This window comes from Leptonychotes weddellii, chromosome X (assembly GCF_054177405.1).
Source record: "Leptonychotes weddellii isolate Sample4059 chromosome X, ASM5417740v2, whole genome shotgun sequence".
Classification (NCBI taxonomy): Eukaryota; Metazoa; Chordata; class Mammalia; order Carnivora; family Phocidae; genus Leptonychotes; species Leptonychotes weddellii.
The window spans coordinates 64246431-64262579 of NC_138385.1; the positions used below are offsets into that span (position 1 = coordinate 64246431).

At 38.3% G+C, this 16149-nt stretch overlaps 1 protein-coding gene and 1 long non-coding RNA gene across 2 annotated transcripts in view; both read right to left on the reverse strand.

Annotated features, from left to right (window-relative positions):
* The window catches only part of LOC145717847 (uncharacterized), a 217484-nt gene that overhangs the window by 156264 nt on the left and 45071 nt on the right, over positions 1-16149 (reverse strand). The window lies entirely within an intron of this gene.
* LOC102736588 (germ cell-less protein-like 1) lies at positions 3847-5349 on the reverse strand. Its single transcript, XM_031034891.2, has one exon. It carries the CDS (start codon positions 5347-5349, stop codon positions 3847-3849), a length of 1503 nt encoding a protein of 500 aa, XP_030890751.1.

The window sequence follows — 16149 nt, forward strand, 5'->3', positions numbered from 1 at the left end:
TGGGGTGCTGGGGGTTGGGAGGGATGGGGTGGCTGGGTGATAGACATTGGGTAGGGTATGTGCTATGGGGAGCAGTGTGAATTGTGTAAGACTGATGAATCACAGACCTGTACCTCTGAAACAAATAATACACTATATGTTTAAAAAAAATGAAGAAGATAGCAGGAAGGGAAAAATGAAGGGGGGGAAATCAGAGGGGGAGAGGAACCATGAGAGACTATGGATTCTGAGAAACAAACTGAGGGTTCTAGAGGGGAGGGGGTGGGGGGATGGATTAGCCTGGTGATGGGTATTAAAGAGGGCATGTACTCAATGGAGCACTGGGTGTTATATGCAAACAATTAATCATGGAACACTTCATCAAAAACTAATGATGTGGGTGCCTGGGTTGCTCAGTTGGTTAAGCAACTGCCTTCAGCTTGGGTCATTATCCTGGAGTTCCAGGATCGAGTCCCACATTGGGCTCCCTGCTCAGTGGGGAGTCTGCTTCTCCCTCTGACCCTCTCCCCTCTCATGCTCTCCCTCACTCTCAAATAAATAAATAAAATCTTTAAAAAAAAACTAATTATGTAATGTATGGTGATAAACATAACATAATAAAATTTTTTTAAAAAGATCCAATTTTTTGTATTCAAAAAATGAAGTGTATATATGCCCAATATAATGATTGGCACATAGTAGGCACTCAGTAAATGTTGACTGGCTAAGGTCCAAATCAAAAACAAAAGGCTGGATATGTGTATATCAAATGTTAATGATGAATATCTATAGGTGGAGGGTGTTAGGTGATTTTTACCTTCTTCTCTGTTTATTTCTGTATAGTATGAAAGAATTTTTCAATAAATGGGTGTTATTTTCCTAATCAAAAAAAAAAGACAAAAAATATTATATTTCAAAATCTGGGCTTAGCCTCTGAAAATGGTATTATCAACAGGCTGATTTTATCCTTAATATTTTTTTAACATAAAACTATTCTAGTACTTTGTTGTGTCAACTGCCTTTATTTAATACTAAATTGGATTACTAACTTGAATTTAAAATAAAGTGGCCAGTAGATGATGGGTATTAAAGAGGGCACATTCTGCATGGAGCACTGGCTGTTATTTGCAAACAATGAATCATGGAACACTACATCAAAAACTAAAGATGTAATGTATGGTGATTAACATAATAATAAATAAATTAATTAATTAATTAATTAATTAATTAAATTAAATAAAATAAAGTGGCCAGTCACATTAAGAAAACAGATTCACCGGGGTGCCTGGGTGGCTCAGTCGTTAAGCGTCTGCCTTCGGCTCAGGTCATGATCCCAGGGTCCTGGCATTGAGCCCCGCATCAGGCTCCCTGCTCCGTGGGAAGCCTCCTTCTCCCTCTCCCACTCCCCCTGCTTGTGTTCCCTCTCTCGCTGCGTCTCTCTGTGTCAAATAAATAAATAAATCTTTAAAAAAAAAAAAGAAAAGAAAAGAAAACAGATTCACCAAGTTTCTGGTATTTTCTAGTGTCTTTTGGTAGCTTCACTCATCACCAGAGTGGTAGGTTAGATCTTAAGCCACTGGAATGGAAAGTTGCATCCATGATCTTTACTTAAATTGCCTATGTCAGGGGCACCTGGGTGGCTCAGTCAGTTAAGCAACACACTCTTGATTTTGGTTCAGGTCGTGATCTCAGGGTCGTGAGATCAAGCCCTGCATTGGGCTCTATGCTAGGTGTGGAGCCTGCTTAAGATTCTCTCCCTCTCCCTCTGCCCTTCCCCTACCCCTACCCTGTTCATATGTGCACTCTCTTTCTAAAAAAACAAAAACTAAATTAAAAAAATAAATTATCTATCTTAAATGATGATCAAAGGACCAGGTGGAGACCAAGGGACTAAGACATAACCTAAATTATTTACAGGCTCGCTCATGTTTTGGAATTGGCAGAGTATGTGAAACAATGATCCTAAGTTATTTGGGGAAATATGGAGCATACCAATCATATTTTTCTATTGCTATCATTACCCCTCTGCTTATGTGTAACACTGGTTGAGATACTTGAGGAAGATATGACAGTAATATCTGTTAAGCTACTAAGCAGTCTTTTGGGGGCATACCACAGATTTTTGAGATACCATGTGCAATTCTACTTTCCCCTACTGTTCTCTTTCAAATTTAGGATTTTTATTTTGTAAAAGTTCCAAGTTTTTAAAATTAGAAACTGAGAATTCATTCAGACTGCCTCAAGAGGGGATGGAATACCTGATGTATGTTATTGCAAGGTCCTTACAATTTGATAGAACATGAAGGCCATGCAAATAAAAATTGAAAAATGGCTGTGGTAAGCACATTAAAATAAGTTATTCTTGATTGCATGCTTGGTATACAAGGAATATGTGATATGATTATTATGTACATTCATAGAAAAAGACAATCATATTGAAACCAATATAAACAGCATTCAAGGTGCTATAAAAATTTTTGAAAGTTGCACCAGTCAGCTGGACAGACAGGGCTCTCTCTTCCTAGCTCATGAACTAGCAGACATATTTTTGAAAGTATAATATTTACCCAATTGGCTTTTATTTTGAAATAAATGTTACTTCAGGGCCTCCTGGGTGGCTCAGTCATTAAGCATCTGCCTTCGGCTCAGGTCATGATCCCAGGATCCTGGGATTGAGCCCCATGTTAGGCTCCCTGCTCAGCAGGGGGCCTGCTTCTCCCTCTCCCACTCCCCCTTGCCTGTGTTCCCTTTCTCGCTGTCTCTCTCTCTGTCAAATAAATAAAATCTTAAAATAAAAAGAAAGAAATGTTACTTCAAATACTGTATAGACAAAAAGAACAAACTCTGGCCAAAAAGAGTAAACAAGTACAAATAGAAAAAATGAAGAGGATGCTTTGAAATTATTCATATCTGGATATCCATAAGAATGACTGGTATTTATGGAAACCCATTTTAGTCCATAGTGCTTATCCAACCATTTCAAAAATTGTATGTGTGTGTGCATATATATGAATTCATATATTATATAATTATATATTTATTTGTATATATTTACATATTATATATAAAATTGTTATTATATGTTATATGCTATACAATTGTTATTATATACTTATGTTAATATATTGTGTATATATTAATATGATATATAATAATATATAATTATATAATATGTATATATAATTTATATGCATTACATATCCACTTTTTAATCTGTATTTTCACTCTTTAAGTGTGGAAAATACATATTTTCCAGATAAATAGTTAGCAATATGCATTCTCCAAACCACAGAGAAAATGGGACATGTGGCAGATTAATTGTAAAATATCAACAAATTATACCATATGTAAAGTTGTAAAATCTGACATTATTTGTCTGGCTATTTAAATCTGTACATTATTGAGTCCAAAGAAAATTCCTAATCATAGGTTTAACTTGATTGACTCTTTTGTAATATTGCTGCAATTAGAGTCACATTTGTGCAACAATTTTAGCAAGGAGGAATTTTTTTTATTCTCTCTCAATATTAGTTAAGGTAAAATTTATCTAACAAGTTAATTTATTTTTGGTTCCTATAGTCTCTTTTTGCCATTTGGAACTTGCCTATTGATGGTAAATGAAAAGTAAAAGATGTCAGCATCATTGACTATTTGGTTTCACAGATATATTTTCTTGGAATTAAACTTTTTCTTCATTGATATGCAGAAATAAAATGAAGATAAATAGTAGTCATTTATGATAGTTATATTTGAAAGATTATTTTCATTTCTGTTATTGGTCTTTATTGTGTTTAACAGTAGGACCACTAAATGAAATGAGACATCAAAAGTTTTCAAAATGCTAATATATACTAATTGACAAGATTGTCAATTTCCTGGATTTTCTAATGATATAAACAAGAAGTTACAGAATATATATAAAGGGAAGCTCAGAACGGTGCTATCCAACTTCATGACCACTTGCTCCTCATCCTTTTCAAAAGTAAGTATTTTATAACCAGTTGTTTTGCTGAAACTTAGTTTTCCACCAGAATCAAAATATACCAAAGTTAATCTGAATGCAATATTTCTTAGAGGTTGTAGAGAAATGGAACTGTCACATGGCTGACTGAAAGTATTTTGCTTGAAAATTATATAATGGCTGGTGAAGATGACATGTAAGGGAAAACCAAAGTTGTAACCTGACCACTTCCAGGAGTATTTTCCATTTTTGACAATCCTCTTACCGCATCTCATGCTATGTTCTTCAAGTTCTGTTTCATTGATGTTTTGAGGCCCAATTTCCCTATATTGTTGTGCTCTAAGCAAGGTAAACCATTGATGTTTATAAACAGATGATAACCACTTTGAAGGTATCAGAGTGTCTTGTTCAATAACTCTTGTGGAGGCCAGGTCAGAGATGATATGCTGAAATCTTAAGTTTTTAAACACTGGTTGGAAAGGTATGCCTTGTTTGGTTTCAAGAAAGGAAATGTTACCAACACATTCCTTGTGCCTAGAAAACCAGTTGTTTGCATTAACTAAAAGCTGTTTCATTGAGCCTTTCCAAGCTGGATTAAGGCGAAGGAACATCCACTCTTTAAGTGTGGTATATACATCTATTTCCTTCTGCATTACTAATAAATTAGAAGAAGAAATGAGAAGATTCATGAGATCTATACTGAGTTCTTTGTAAAGTTCAACACTTGGATGTGTCATCAAATTGTGGAGAAGCCATTCAAAGCACCCTGTCTTTACAGAATCTAACCCATAGGTCTCTGCTGCTGCGTAATAGCCACATACAGTTTTTGCATTAATTGTTCTCTTCATGGTTTCATCACACTGCTGAATTAATTCTTCTACTTGAAACAGGCATGCTGTTGCCAAAATTCGTGGAATTTGAGGGGGATCCATTAAGATGTATTTATCCCTATACAATGAGCCTAGTACAAAGTGCAGGGAATCTACATCTATATTCTGGTCATTAATCTCCAGGTCAATAATATCTTTATGCGATTCTTCCCAAGAACCTCTAAACATAGTAGCAAAGTAGCCTGACTGACATAAAAACATTTTGTGTAAACATACTTTCCCAAGGGCACGAACTTTAACATCACTTGTTTCCCCACGCAAAAATAAAGTTTGGTAAGCATACTCAGATGCAATCTTAACTTTTTTACCCTGGTTTGTGCTGACTACATGCTGTAGATCCTCTTCCTGGTCTAAAGACCTTTGGCTGATCTCAGATTCCGGGCTCAAGCTGAGCCCATTGCTCTGCTTGCATTTATGGCTGCCAGATATATAACTGGGGCCCGCCTGGGCTGCTGGCGGCTGCGAATTAACTGTGCCTGATTCCCTGCGTTGCAGTATCTGACTGCTCAGGGGCCCCATAAATGAAAGATCTCAGAGCCCCTAAATGAGATGGTTGCAAAAACTTCACTGCCATGGCATTGCTGTGGCCTGCCACCTCTGCCTAGGCCCTAGTCAAACACAGTCCCCAACGTCATAGAGGAGGCTCTGCATTCTTTATTGTCCACCTCGCCCCTCCCTCCCTGTGGTCCTGCCCCGTTTCCAGTCTTCCATTGAATTTGGCCCCTTGCCAAGGCCCAACCCTCTAGGTTTTTCTTGAGAATGTTATTCTATAAGAGAAATGACATAGTCAAAGGTTTTTTAATCAGAGTGTTAAAGATTGTACACATTCAAGCTCCCACTGCTAGTGTATGAGAACATTTTTTCTCAACTGTCAGTATTGAATATAATCATTTCCCTACAATTTTTAGTAATTTAAAAAGATGAACAGTGGTATCTCGTTATTTGCCTTTGATTATCATGGAAGGCAAACACGTACATTTGTGTATGTGTGTGTATGCATTTTTATACACACATATATATACACTATATACACTATATATGTGTGTATATATATACACATAGACAATTTTGAAAATCTATATATATGCATATATATACACTATATACACTATATATGTGTGTATATATATATAGACAATTTTGAAATCTCTGTCCTCCATATATACCTAAAGAGGGAGCGAGATTTCAAAACTCTCTATGTATGTGTATATATATATATATATATATATACATATACACACACACACATATGTAGTGTTTAGAGTGCATATATATGTGTGTATATATTATTTCTGTATATGTTTATATTATTTTCTCGTTATTAATTGCTAAAATCTCCTTATAATGTAAGACTAGTCATTGTCTGTTATATATACATTTTTATCTATCTATATCTTTCTCTTACTAGTTTTTATTTACCATTTAAAATGTTTATGGGACTCATTATTATAAGGATGTTTTAATTCTTATTTTTAAGTTTTATTTATTTATTTATTTGAGAGAGAGTGTGTGAGGGGAGGGGCAGAGGGAGAAAATCTCAAGCAGACTCCCTGCTGAACATGGAGCCCATGGTGGGGCTTGATCCTAGGACACATGAGATTATGACCTGAGCGAAACCAAGAGTCAGATGATTAACCAACTGAGCCACCCAGGCGCCCCAGGATGTTTTAATTCTTAAGAAGCCAAATTAGATTTTCCAAGTATGAGTTTTTGTATTTCTGTTTAGAAAAACTTTCCTTATCTGAAATTAGACAAAGATTCTTCTATATATCTTTACTGAACTTTTATGGTATTATTTAACTTTTTAATATCTAAATATTAAAATTTTAATACATTTGGAAATTTTCATAATTTGAAGTGACAGAAGCATTATACAAAGGAGTACATATATTATAAGGCAACTTTTTACAAACAAAAAATACATCTATATGGATATGCATGCATACAGAATACTGAAAGTACTAGACAAGATTCTACCATAGTTTGTTGTTGGATAATGGTATTATGGGTAGTATCAGAACAAAGCAAGGAGGCAGGTACAATGGGGCCTATATAATGAGTGGTTGCATGGCATTCTTTATCTTTCTTAGCTGCAGTTTCTGTGGGTCTTTTTTTTCTTCAGGGCAAGGTTCTTTCATTTATCACAAAGCAGGATAATCTCTCTCACTTCCAAATAGTAGTAGTAATGTGCATGGACAAAAACAATGAAATCCAAGATTATTTTTACAGAATGATTTTGTCTATTTCATTGACTATCAAAATTGCAGCAACTTAGAACAGTGTCTTCTAGGTGCTTGTTAAATATTTGTGGAATTGGTGAAAATATATGTTGCCCAAACTATTGAATGAATTTGATTGGTTTAGATATCTTTTCCATTCACAAACCTAAGACAGTTCTATACCTTTCTTATAGAAATAATAGTTCTTGATTTACAAAGCTATTAAAGCTCTTTTAGTTATAGAGCATCCTCAAAATTGTTTTTAAGAGGGTCCATTTCATCTTGGATATATTGCTTTTCTCACACTTGCATGCCAATTGCTTTTGTAAACTTATTAACTCTATATCTATATAGGAGTCCTCAGAAGCCAATTACCTAACTTTGTCTACAAATTTGCATTATTCACTCTCATGGTTGCTCCTGGCCATCACTGTCTTCTGTCCCTCTGATTTTGGCTGCACCTATGTAGCCTTCCTTAGACTTAGGCCTGACTTTCTGATTCCTGAAGGTAGCTGAACAGGATAGTCTATGAGAAGAGTAAAGAATCCACTACAATCAATCTTATAAGGGCAATGTTTCTCGGTGTCAGTATTGCCATTAGTTCATATCAGCACCACAGGTTACTGCCTTATTACTCTGCTGGAGAGTCATCCATTTCTGTAATGATTCTGGTCTCAGGGCTTTCTCATTCAGTCTGTACCCATAAAGGCTTAAATTGTGACAGTGTTTACTACATGCTAAAGAGAAGTTAAGAGAAAGGAGAAATATGTGAAAACTGGGGTAGTGACAGAAAACTTGAAAGGAGGTAGAACTTCAGTATATGCTTGAAAAGAGGGTCTGATTTTTATAGGAATTAGAGAGAAGGAGAGGGACACAATCAACTGAGCCACCAGGTGCCCTAACAACTCAGGCTTTCTTTAACGTCCATTTGCATGATAAATGTTTTTCCATCCCCTCACTTTAAATGTGCAGTTGTCTTTAGATCTAAGATGTATCTCTTATAGGCAGCATATAGATGGGTCTTTTTTTAAATTTTTTATCCATTCTGACACCATATGTCTTTTGATTGGAACATTTAGTCTATTTGCAGAGTAATTACTGATACGAATTTATTGCCATTTTATTACTTGTTTTGTCATTGTTTCTGGAGATATTCTCTATTCCTTTCTAGTCTTTCTCACTTTTGATCTTTGCTTTCCACTCACAGATTCCCCTTTAATATTTCTCGCAGGGATGCTTTAGTGGTCATAAACTTCTTTAGTTTTTGTTTGGGAAACTGTTTATCTCTCCTTCCATTCTGAATGAAAGCCTTTCTGGATATTCTTGATGCATATTTTTCCCATTCAAAGGTTGAATATAACATCCCACTCCTTTCTGATGTGGTAAGTTTCTGTGGAGAGACCTGATGCTATTCATCTGGGTCTTCCAAGGTAAGTTAAGCTCTTCCTTTATGTTTCTGCTTTTAAGACATTTTCTGGGACTCCTGGATGGATCAGTCAGTTAAGCGCCTGACTCTTGATTTTGGCTCAGGTCATAATCTCAGGGTCATGAGATAAAGCCTTGTATTAGGCTTTTCACAGGGTGAGGAGCTTGCTTAAGATCCTCTCTCTACCTCTACTTTTGCCCCACCCCCTGCTCATGTTCTCACTCTCTCTCAAAATAAAAAAGGAAGAAAAAAAAGCCAGAGTAGCAATATTTATAACAAACTAGATTTTAGACCAAAGACTGTAACAAGAGATGAAGAAAGGCACTATATCATAATAAAAGGAACTATACAACAAGATGATCTAACAATCATAAATATTTATGACCCAAACATTTCAGAGCACCAAAATATATAAAATAATTAATAACAAACATAAGGCAACTGATTGATAATAATACAATAATACTAGGGAATTCTAACACCTCACTTACATTAATGGGTAGATCATCTAAACAGAAAATCAAGAAAGAAACAATCTCTTTGAATAAGACACCAGGTGGACTTAACAGATATATTCAGAACATTTCATCCTAAAGCAGCAGAATCCATGTTGTTTTCAAGTGCACATGGGACATTCTCCAGAAAAGAACACATAGTAGGTCACAAATGAGGCCTCAACAAATACAAAAATGTTGACAATGCCATGCATATTTTCAGACAACAACACAATGAAACATGAAGTCAACCACAAGAAAAATTTTGAAAGACCACAAATACCTGGGGGTTAAACATCATGGTACTCAATAATGAATGGGTCCACCAGGAAATCAAAGAAGAAAATTTAAAAAAAAAGGACATGGAAGTGAGGAAGGGGCAAGATGGCACCAGAGTGGATGACCTCGTTTTATCTGGTCCCTCAAATTTAGCTGGATATCTATCAACCCATTCTGAACACACACAAATTCAACCCAAGATGTTAGGTGCAGAAACTTGAATCTTTGGGGGAAATATCCAAAGATAAACAGGGGGCAGGAAGCCTCCATAAGCTGGCTACAAGAAAGTGATATAACACCAGAGCACAAAATTGGGACCCTTAGAAATCTGCTCCAGTAAGAGACATCTCTTTCTGAAAAAGGCACAAGGGATGAATAGGTCAGAATTCTACATGGATCATTATGGTCTCAGGATCCCAGGAAACTCAGAAAGAACAGGGGAGCCTGAACAGATAGAGTGCCCAAGTAGTAGAGCAAGGAGACTGGTTATGGTCAGTGAGCCCAGAAGGGATTCCCAGCTCTGGTCACCATAAACTACAAGCAAGACCAGTAGGGAGACTACTTTCTCCTTGAGTAACCTGAAAAGGACTAGAATGTGTGGGCTGTTTACAATCCAAGAGGCTGCACCCATGACTGGGCACCAGCTCTCAGGGTGGCAGTGACCCCAGGAAAGACACTAGGGCAGCACCCAACCATGAGCTGAGAACAGCAGAACCAGGTGAGTGAGCGAGCCCACAACCACTCGAGGTCACAAAGACACAAAGCACAGAGATGCTCACAGGTCACTAGAACTCCTCCTGGGAGAGTGGCACCGGGTGCGAACCATGGGCAGTTTGGCACACACAAAGGTGGCACCCATGACTGGGCAACAGCTCTCAAGGTTGTGTGGCCCCCGAAAGGACACTGAGGTGGCACCCAGCCATGATCTGGGAGCCACGGAAGAAGGTGCACCTGCGAACCCACAGCTGCACACAATTGCAAAGGCACAAAGCACCGAGATGCTCCCAGGTCCCCAGAACTCCCCCGGGAGAGTTGCAGCGGGTGTGAATAGCACAAGTCTGTGGAGTTTAGTACACACAGAAGTGGAGACAGTTTGACCTGGAGGCTTTATTGAAGGAAGGGGACTGCGATCTTGCAGCTCTGGGCCAGAGATTCCTGCAGGGCCATATTTGCTCTGACCCTCTAAAGAGGTGTGGAAAGTTGCCAGGGAACAAAAGCCACACAGAGGATCAACTCATATAAAGCCCATCCCCCTGACAAGGGGTTGGGCAACTCCACACAGGCAAAGACACCTGAGAAGCAGCACAGCAAGCCCCTCCCCCAGAAAACAGACTGGAAGAACAGGTGGATGACAAGCTTATTTTCCACAGGACTGTAAAACTCCAGAGCCAGGGGAAAATAATATAGTGAGCTCCAGATTATTCCTCATGACTTGTTTATACTTCAGGCTAAAATTTTAAAGTTCTTTTTTGTTTCTTTTTTTTTTTTACCCTGTTCCCATTTCAAATAGATTCTTATTTCCTAATTTATGTTTTTAAGTCGCTTCTTAACTTTTATTTATACACATCTACGTTTTATAAATTTATGACCCATACTAGTCCGTTTTTCACTCTATTCAATTTTATCTTGATATATATATCAAGTTATGACTCTGCAATTTTGGGATATAGTGTCTTCTAACACACAGACCAAAAATCAATCAGGAAAAGGCAGATCACCCTGCTTTGCCCAACCTGAGAGATTAGTCTCTCCCCCCACCTTTTTTTTTTTCTTACTTTGAATCATCTTGTCTTTGTTTGTGTTTCTGTGGTAGCTTCCGAACATTTGGGATTTTTCTAGGGTGCATTTTGCTTGGATTGTGGTGGATATTTTGGACTCTGTTCATTCCCTCACCTATCCTTTGCTGGGCAGAGTGACTAGGAAGAGGAACTCACAACATAGAAAAGAACAAGAGTCAGTGTCCTCTGCCATAGAACTAATGGATATGGATATAAACAAAATGTCAGAGATAGAATTCAGGATAGCAATTATAAAGCTGATGGCAAAGCTTCAAAAAAGCATATGACAATACAGAATCTCTAAGGACAGAAATGAGATCTAATCAGGCCAAGCTTACAAATGATATGAAAGAGATGCACTCTAAATTGGATGCTCTAACAGCTAGGGTAAAGGAAGCAGAAGACAGAATAAGTGATCTAGAAGACAGGCTGATGGAAAGGAATGAAATTGAAGAAAAGAGAGAAAAACAACTCATAGCACATGAAGAAAGACACAGAGAATTTAATGAAACATTGAAAAGAACCAATATCAGGATCATTGGGATCCAAGAAAGGGTGGAGCACATCATGACTGAGAACTTCCTTAATCTGGGAAGGGAGACAAGCATTCACGTCCAAGAGGACCCATCTCAAAATCAATAATAAAAAAAAAAGATCAACACACTGGCAAATAACACTAAAGCTTGCAAATCATAGAGTCAAAGAAGCTACCCTGAGAGCAGCTAGTGGGAAGAGGTTTCTCATGTACAGAGGGAGGAACATCAGAATAACATCAGACCTATCCACAGAAAGCTGGCGGTCCAAAGAGGGCTGACAAGATAAATTCAGGGCACTAATCAGAAGAACAGGCAGACAAGAATATTTTATCCAGGGGGTTCAGGAAAAGATAGCGGAGGAGTAGGGAACCTTATTCCAACCAGTCCCTGGAATTGCACTGAATACCTACCAGACCACTCTGAACACCCATGAAATCAACCTGAGATGTAAGAAGATAGATCTGGATCTCTACAAACAGCATATCACAGGCAGTTGGCTTCAAGGTATGAAGCAGGGAGCCGTAATTCCATGGGCACATATCAGAAGATAAACAGAAGGGGGTGGGAGCTACCATAAGCACTGGCCCTGGGAAGGTGAAATAACATAGGATCCCAAAAGCCTCCCATGCTGGGGATAGGGCACAGACTCGCAGAATAATAGAGATGGGGAACGGACCTTAGGGCAACCCCCGGACTGAAACCTGGAACAGTGGGGCCATGCGTGTGAACTGTGGGTGGCTGGTGGTTTTAGAAACACAAAGGGCAGAGACATGCCCCAACTTGGAGGCAAGGACTGGGAGCACTGCTGAGGGGTGCACAAACAAGGACGCTGCAGTTTATAGCAGCAAAGACAGAAATAGATAATGGGGCATGGAGAACTCACTAAAGAACAGACTGTGATCTCTCTGTTCTCAGGCAGAGAGTTGGAAATGATCTCTTCTGCTCTGACTCTCAGAAGAGATACGGAAAGCCACCAGGGAAACCTACCAGAGAACAAAGCCCCAAAAAACCGGTTTTCCCTAAGCCCATCCCCCGCCACAGGGGGCTGAGCAACTCTGCCAAAACAGGGTTCCCTGAGTAACAGTACAGCACCCCCTCCCCAGAAGACAGGCTGGGAGAAAAAGAGACCGAACCCAAAGGTCTCTATAAAACAGGTGTATCATGCTTGGGTTATGGTCAATAATTTTGACTCTGTACATTCCCTCAACTACCCCTCAACAAAATGACTAGGAGGAGGAACTCCCAAAATAGGAAAGACCCAGAGACTGTGACTTCTGCCACAGATATATAAATGGTTACAGATATAACCAAGATGTCAGACATGGAATTCAGGGTAGCAATTGTGAAAATGGAGAAATCGCTTAAAGGCAACATAGAGTCTCTAAGGGCAGAAATGAAAGCTGAACTGGCAGAACATAAAAAAGCTATCAATGAGATCCAATCTAATCTAGATAATCTAACAGCTAGGGTAAACGAGGCAAAGAACGAATTAGTGATCTAGAAGACCAATTGATAGAAAAGAAGGAATAAGAGGAGGCCAGGAAAAAACAACTCAAAAACCATGAAAATGGAGTCAGAGAAATAAGAGACACCATGAAGTGTTCCAATGTCACAATTATTGGGATACCTGAGGGGGTGGAGAGAGAGAGAAAGAGGACTAGAAGATATATTTGAGCAAATTGTAGCTGAAAAATTCCCTAATCTGGGGAATGAAAAAAACCTTCATGTCCTAGAGGGAGAGAGGACCCCTCCCAAAATCAAGGAAAACAGGCCAACATCCCGACATGTAATAGTAAAACTCACAAATCTTAGAGCCAAGGAAACCATCTTAAGGGCAGTTAGGGGGAAGAGATTCCTTACATACAGAGGGAGGAACGTCAGAAGAACGTCAGACCTATCCACAGAGACCTGGCAAGCCAGAAAGAACTGCCAAGACATAGTCAGGGTACTAAATGAGAAGACCAAGCACCCAAGAATACTTTACCCGACAAGGCTGTCATTTAGAATGGATGGAGTGATGCAGAGCTTCCAAAACGAGCAGAAACTGAAAAAATATGTGACTACTAAGCTGGCCCTGCAAGAAATATTAAGGGGGCTTCTATAAAAGGAGAAAGACCCCAAGACTGAAACAAAACAAATTTACAGAGACAATCTATAGAAACAAGGTCTTCACAGGCAACATGATGACAATTAATTCATATCTTTCAATAATCACCCTCAATGTGAATGGCCTAAATGCTCCTATAAAATGGCACAAGGTTGCAGGTTGGATAAAAAGACAGGACCCATCCATATGCTGTCTACAAGAGACTCATTTTGAACCTAAAGATACATCCAGACTGAAAGTGAAGGGATGGAAATACATCGTCCATGCCAACAGACCTCAAAAGAAAGCTGGGGTGGCAATTCTTATCAGACAAATTAGATTTTAAACTAAAGTCTGTAATAAGAGACACAGAAGGACACTATATCATTCTTAAAGGGTCTATCCAACAAGAAGATTTAAAAATTGTAAATATCTATGCCCCCAACATGGGAGCAGCCATCTACATAAGCCAACTCTTCACCAAAATAAAGAGTCATATTAAAAACAATACGTTAATTGTAGGAGACCTCAATGTTCCACTCTCAGCAATGGACAGATCATCTAAGCAGAAAATCAACAAAGAATCAAGAGCTTTGAATGACACATGGGACCAGATGGACATCATGGATAAATACAGAACATTTCACCTAAAATAACAGAATACTCATTCTTCTCGAGTGCGCATAAAACTTTCTCCAGAACAGACCACATACTGGCTCACAAATCAGGTCTCAACAGAAACAAAAGTTTGTTATTATTCCCTGCATATTCCCAGACCATAATGCTTTGAAACTGAAATTCAATCACAAGAAAAAATTTGGAGGAATTCAAACACTATATAGGTCTCTATAAAACAGGTGCATCATGCTTGGGTTAAAGCTAAAGACCACTCTGCTCAAGAATGTTTGGGTCAACCAAGAAATCAAAGAAGAACCTAAACAGTTCAAGGAAACCAATAAGAATGAAAACACATTGGTCCAAACCTGTGGGATAATGCAAAGGCGGTCCTAAGGGGGAAATACATAGCCATCCAAGCCTCACGCCAAAAAATAAAATAAAATAAATAAAGAAAAATCCTGAATTCACCAAGTATATTTACACCTTAAATAACTGGAGAAAAAGCAACAAACGATGCCTAAGCCACGCATTATAAGAGAAATAATTAAGATTAGAGAAGAGACCAATGAACTAGAAACCAGAAACACAGTAGATCAGACCAACAAAACTAGAAGCTGGTCCCTTGAAAGAATTAATAAGATCGATAAACCACTGGCCAGACTTACGCAAAAGAAAAGAGAAAGGACCCAAATTAATAAAATTATGAATGAAAGGGAAGAGATCACAACTAACATCAAGGAAATAGAAAAAAATATTAGAAATGATTATCAACAACTATATGCCAATAAATTGAGTACATGGATGAAATGGATGCCTTCCTGGAAACCTATAAACTGCCCAGACTGAAACAGGAAGAAATTGACAACCTGAATAGGCCAATAATCAGTAATGAGATTGAAGCAGTGATCAACAACTTCCCAAAAAACAAGAGTCCAGGGCCTGATGGATTCCCTGGGGAATTCTACCAAACAATCAAAGAAATAATACCTATTCTACTGAAGCTGTTTCAAAAAATAGAAACAGAAGGAAAACTTCCAAACTCATTCTATGAGGACAGCATTACCTTAATCCCCAAACCAGGCAAAGACCCCATCAAAAAGGAGAATTTCAGACCCATATCCCTGATGGATATGGATCCCAAAATCCACAACAATATCCTAGCTAATAGAATCCAACAATACATTCAAAGGATCATCCACCACGACCAAGTGGGATTTATCCCCGGGAAGCAAGGGTGGTTCAACATTCGCAAATCAATCAGTGTGATAGAACACATTAATAAGAGGAGGGAGAAGAACCATATCGCCCTCTCAATTGATGCAGAAAAAGCATTTGACAAAATAAGGGCATCCTTTACTGATTAAAACTCTTCAGAGTATAGGGACTGAGGGAACATTCCTCAGGTTCGTAAAATCCATCTATGAAAAACCCACAGCGAATATCATCCTCAATGGGGAAAAGCTGAGAGCCTTTCCCTTAAGATCAGGAACACGTCCAGGATGCCCACTCTCCCCACTAATGTTCAACATAGTACTAGAAGCCCTGGCAACAGGAATCAGACAAAAAAAGGAAATAAAAGGTATTCAAATTGGCAAACAAGAAGTGAAACACACTCTCTTTGTAGATGACATGATACTTTATGTCAAAAACCCAAAAGACTCCACCCCCAAATTACTAGAACTCACATAGCAATTCAGTAATGTGGCAGGATACAAGATCAATGCACAGAAATCAGTGGCATTTCTATACAAAAACAATGCAACTATAGAAAGAGAAATTAGAGAAACGATTCCATTTACAATAGCACCAAAACCCATAAGATACCTTGGAATAAACCTAACAAAAGAGGTAAAGGATCTATACTCTAGGAACTACAGAACACT

Coding starts and splice junctions, on each gene's coding strand:
- LOC102736588 (XM_031034891.2), bottom strand. CDS start 5,349: ATGGGGCCCCTGAGCAGTCAGATACTGCAACGCAGGGAATCAGGCACA.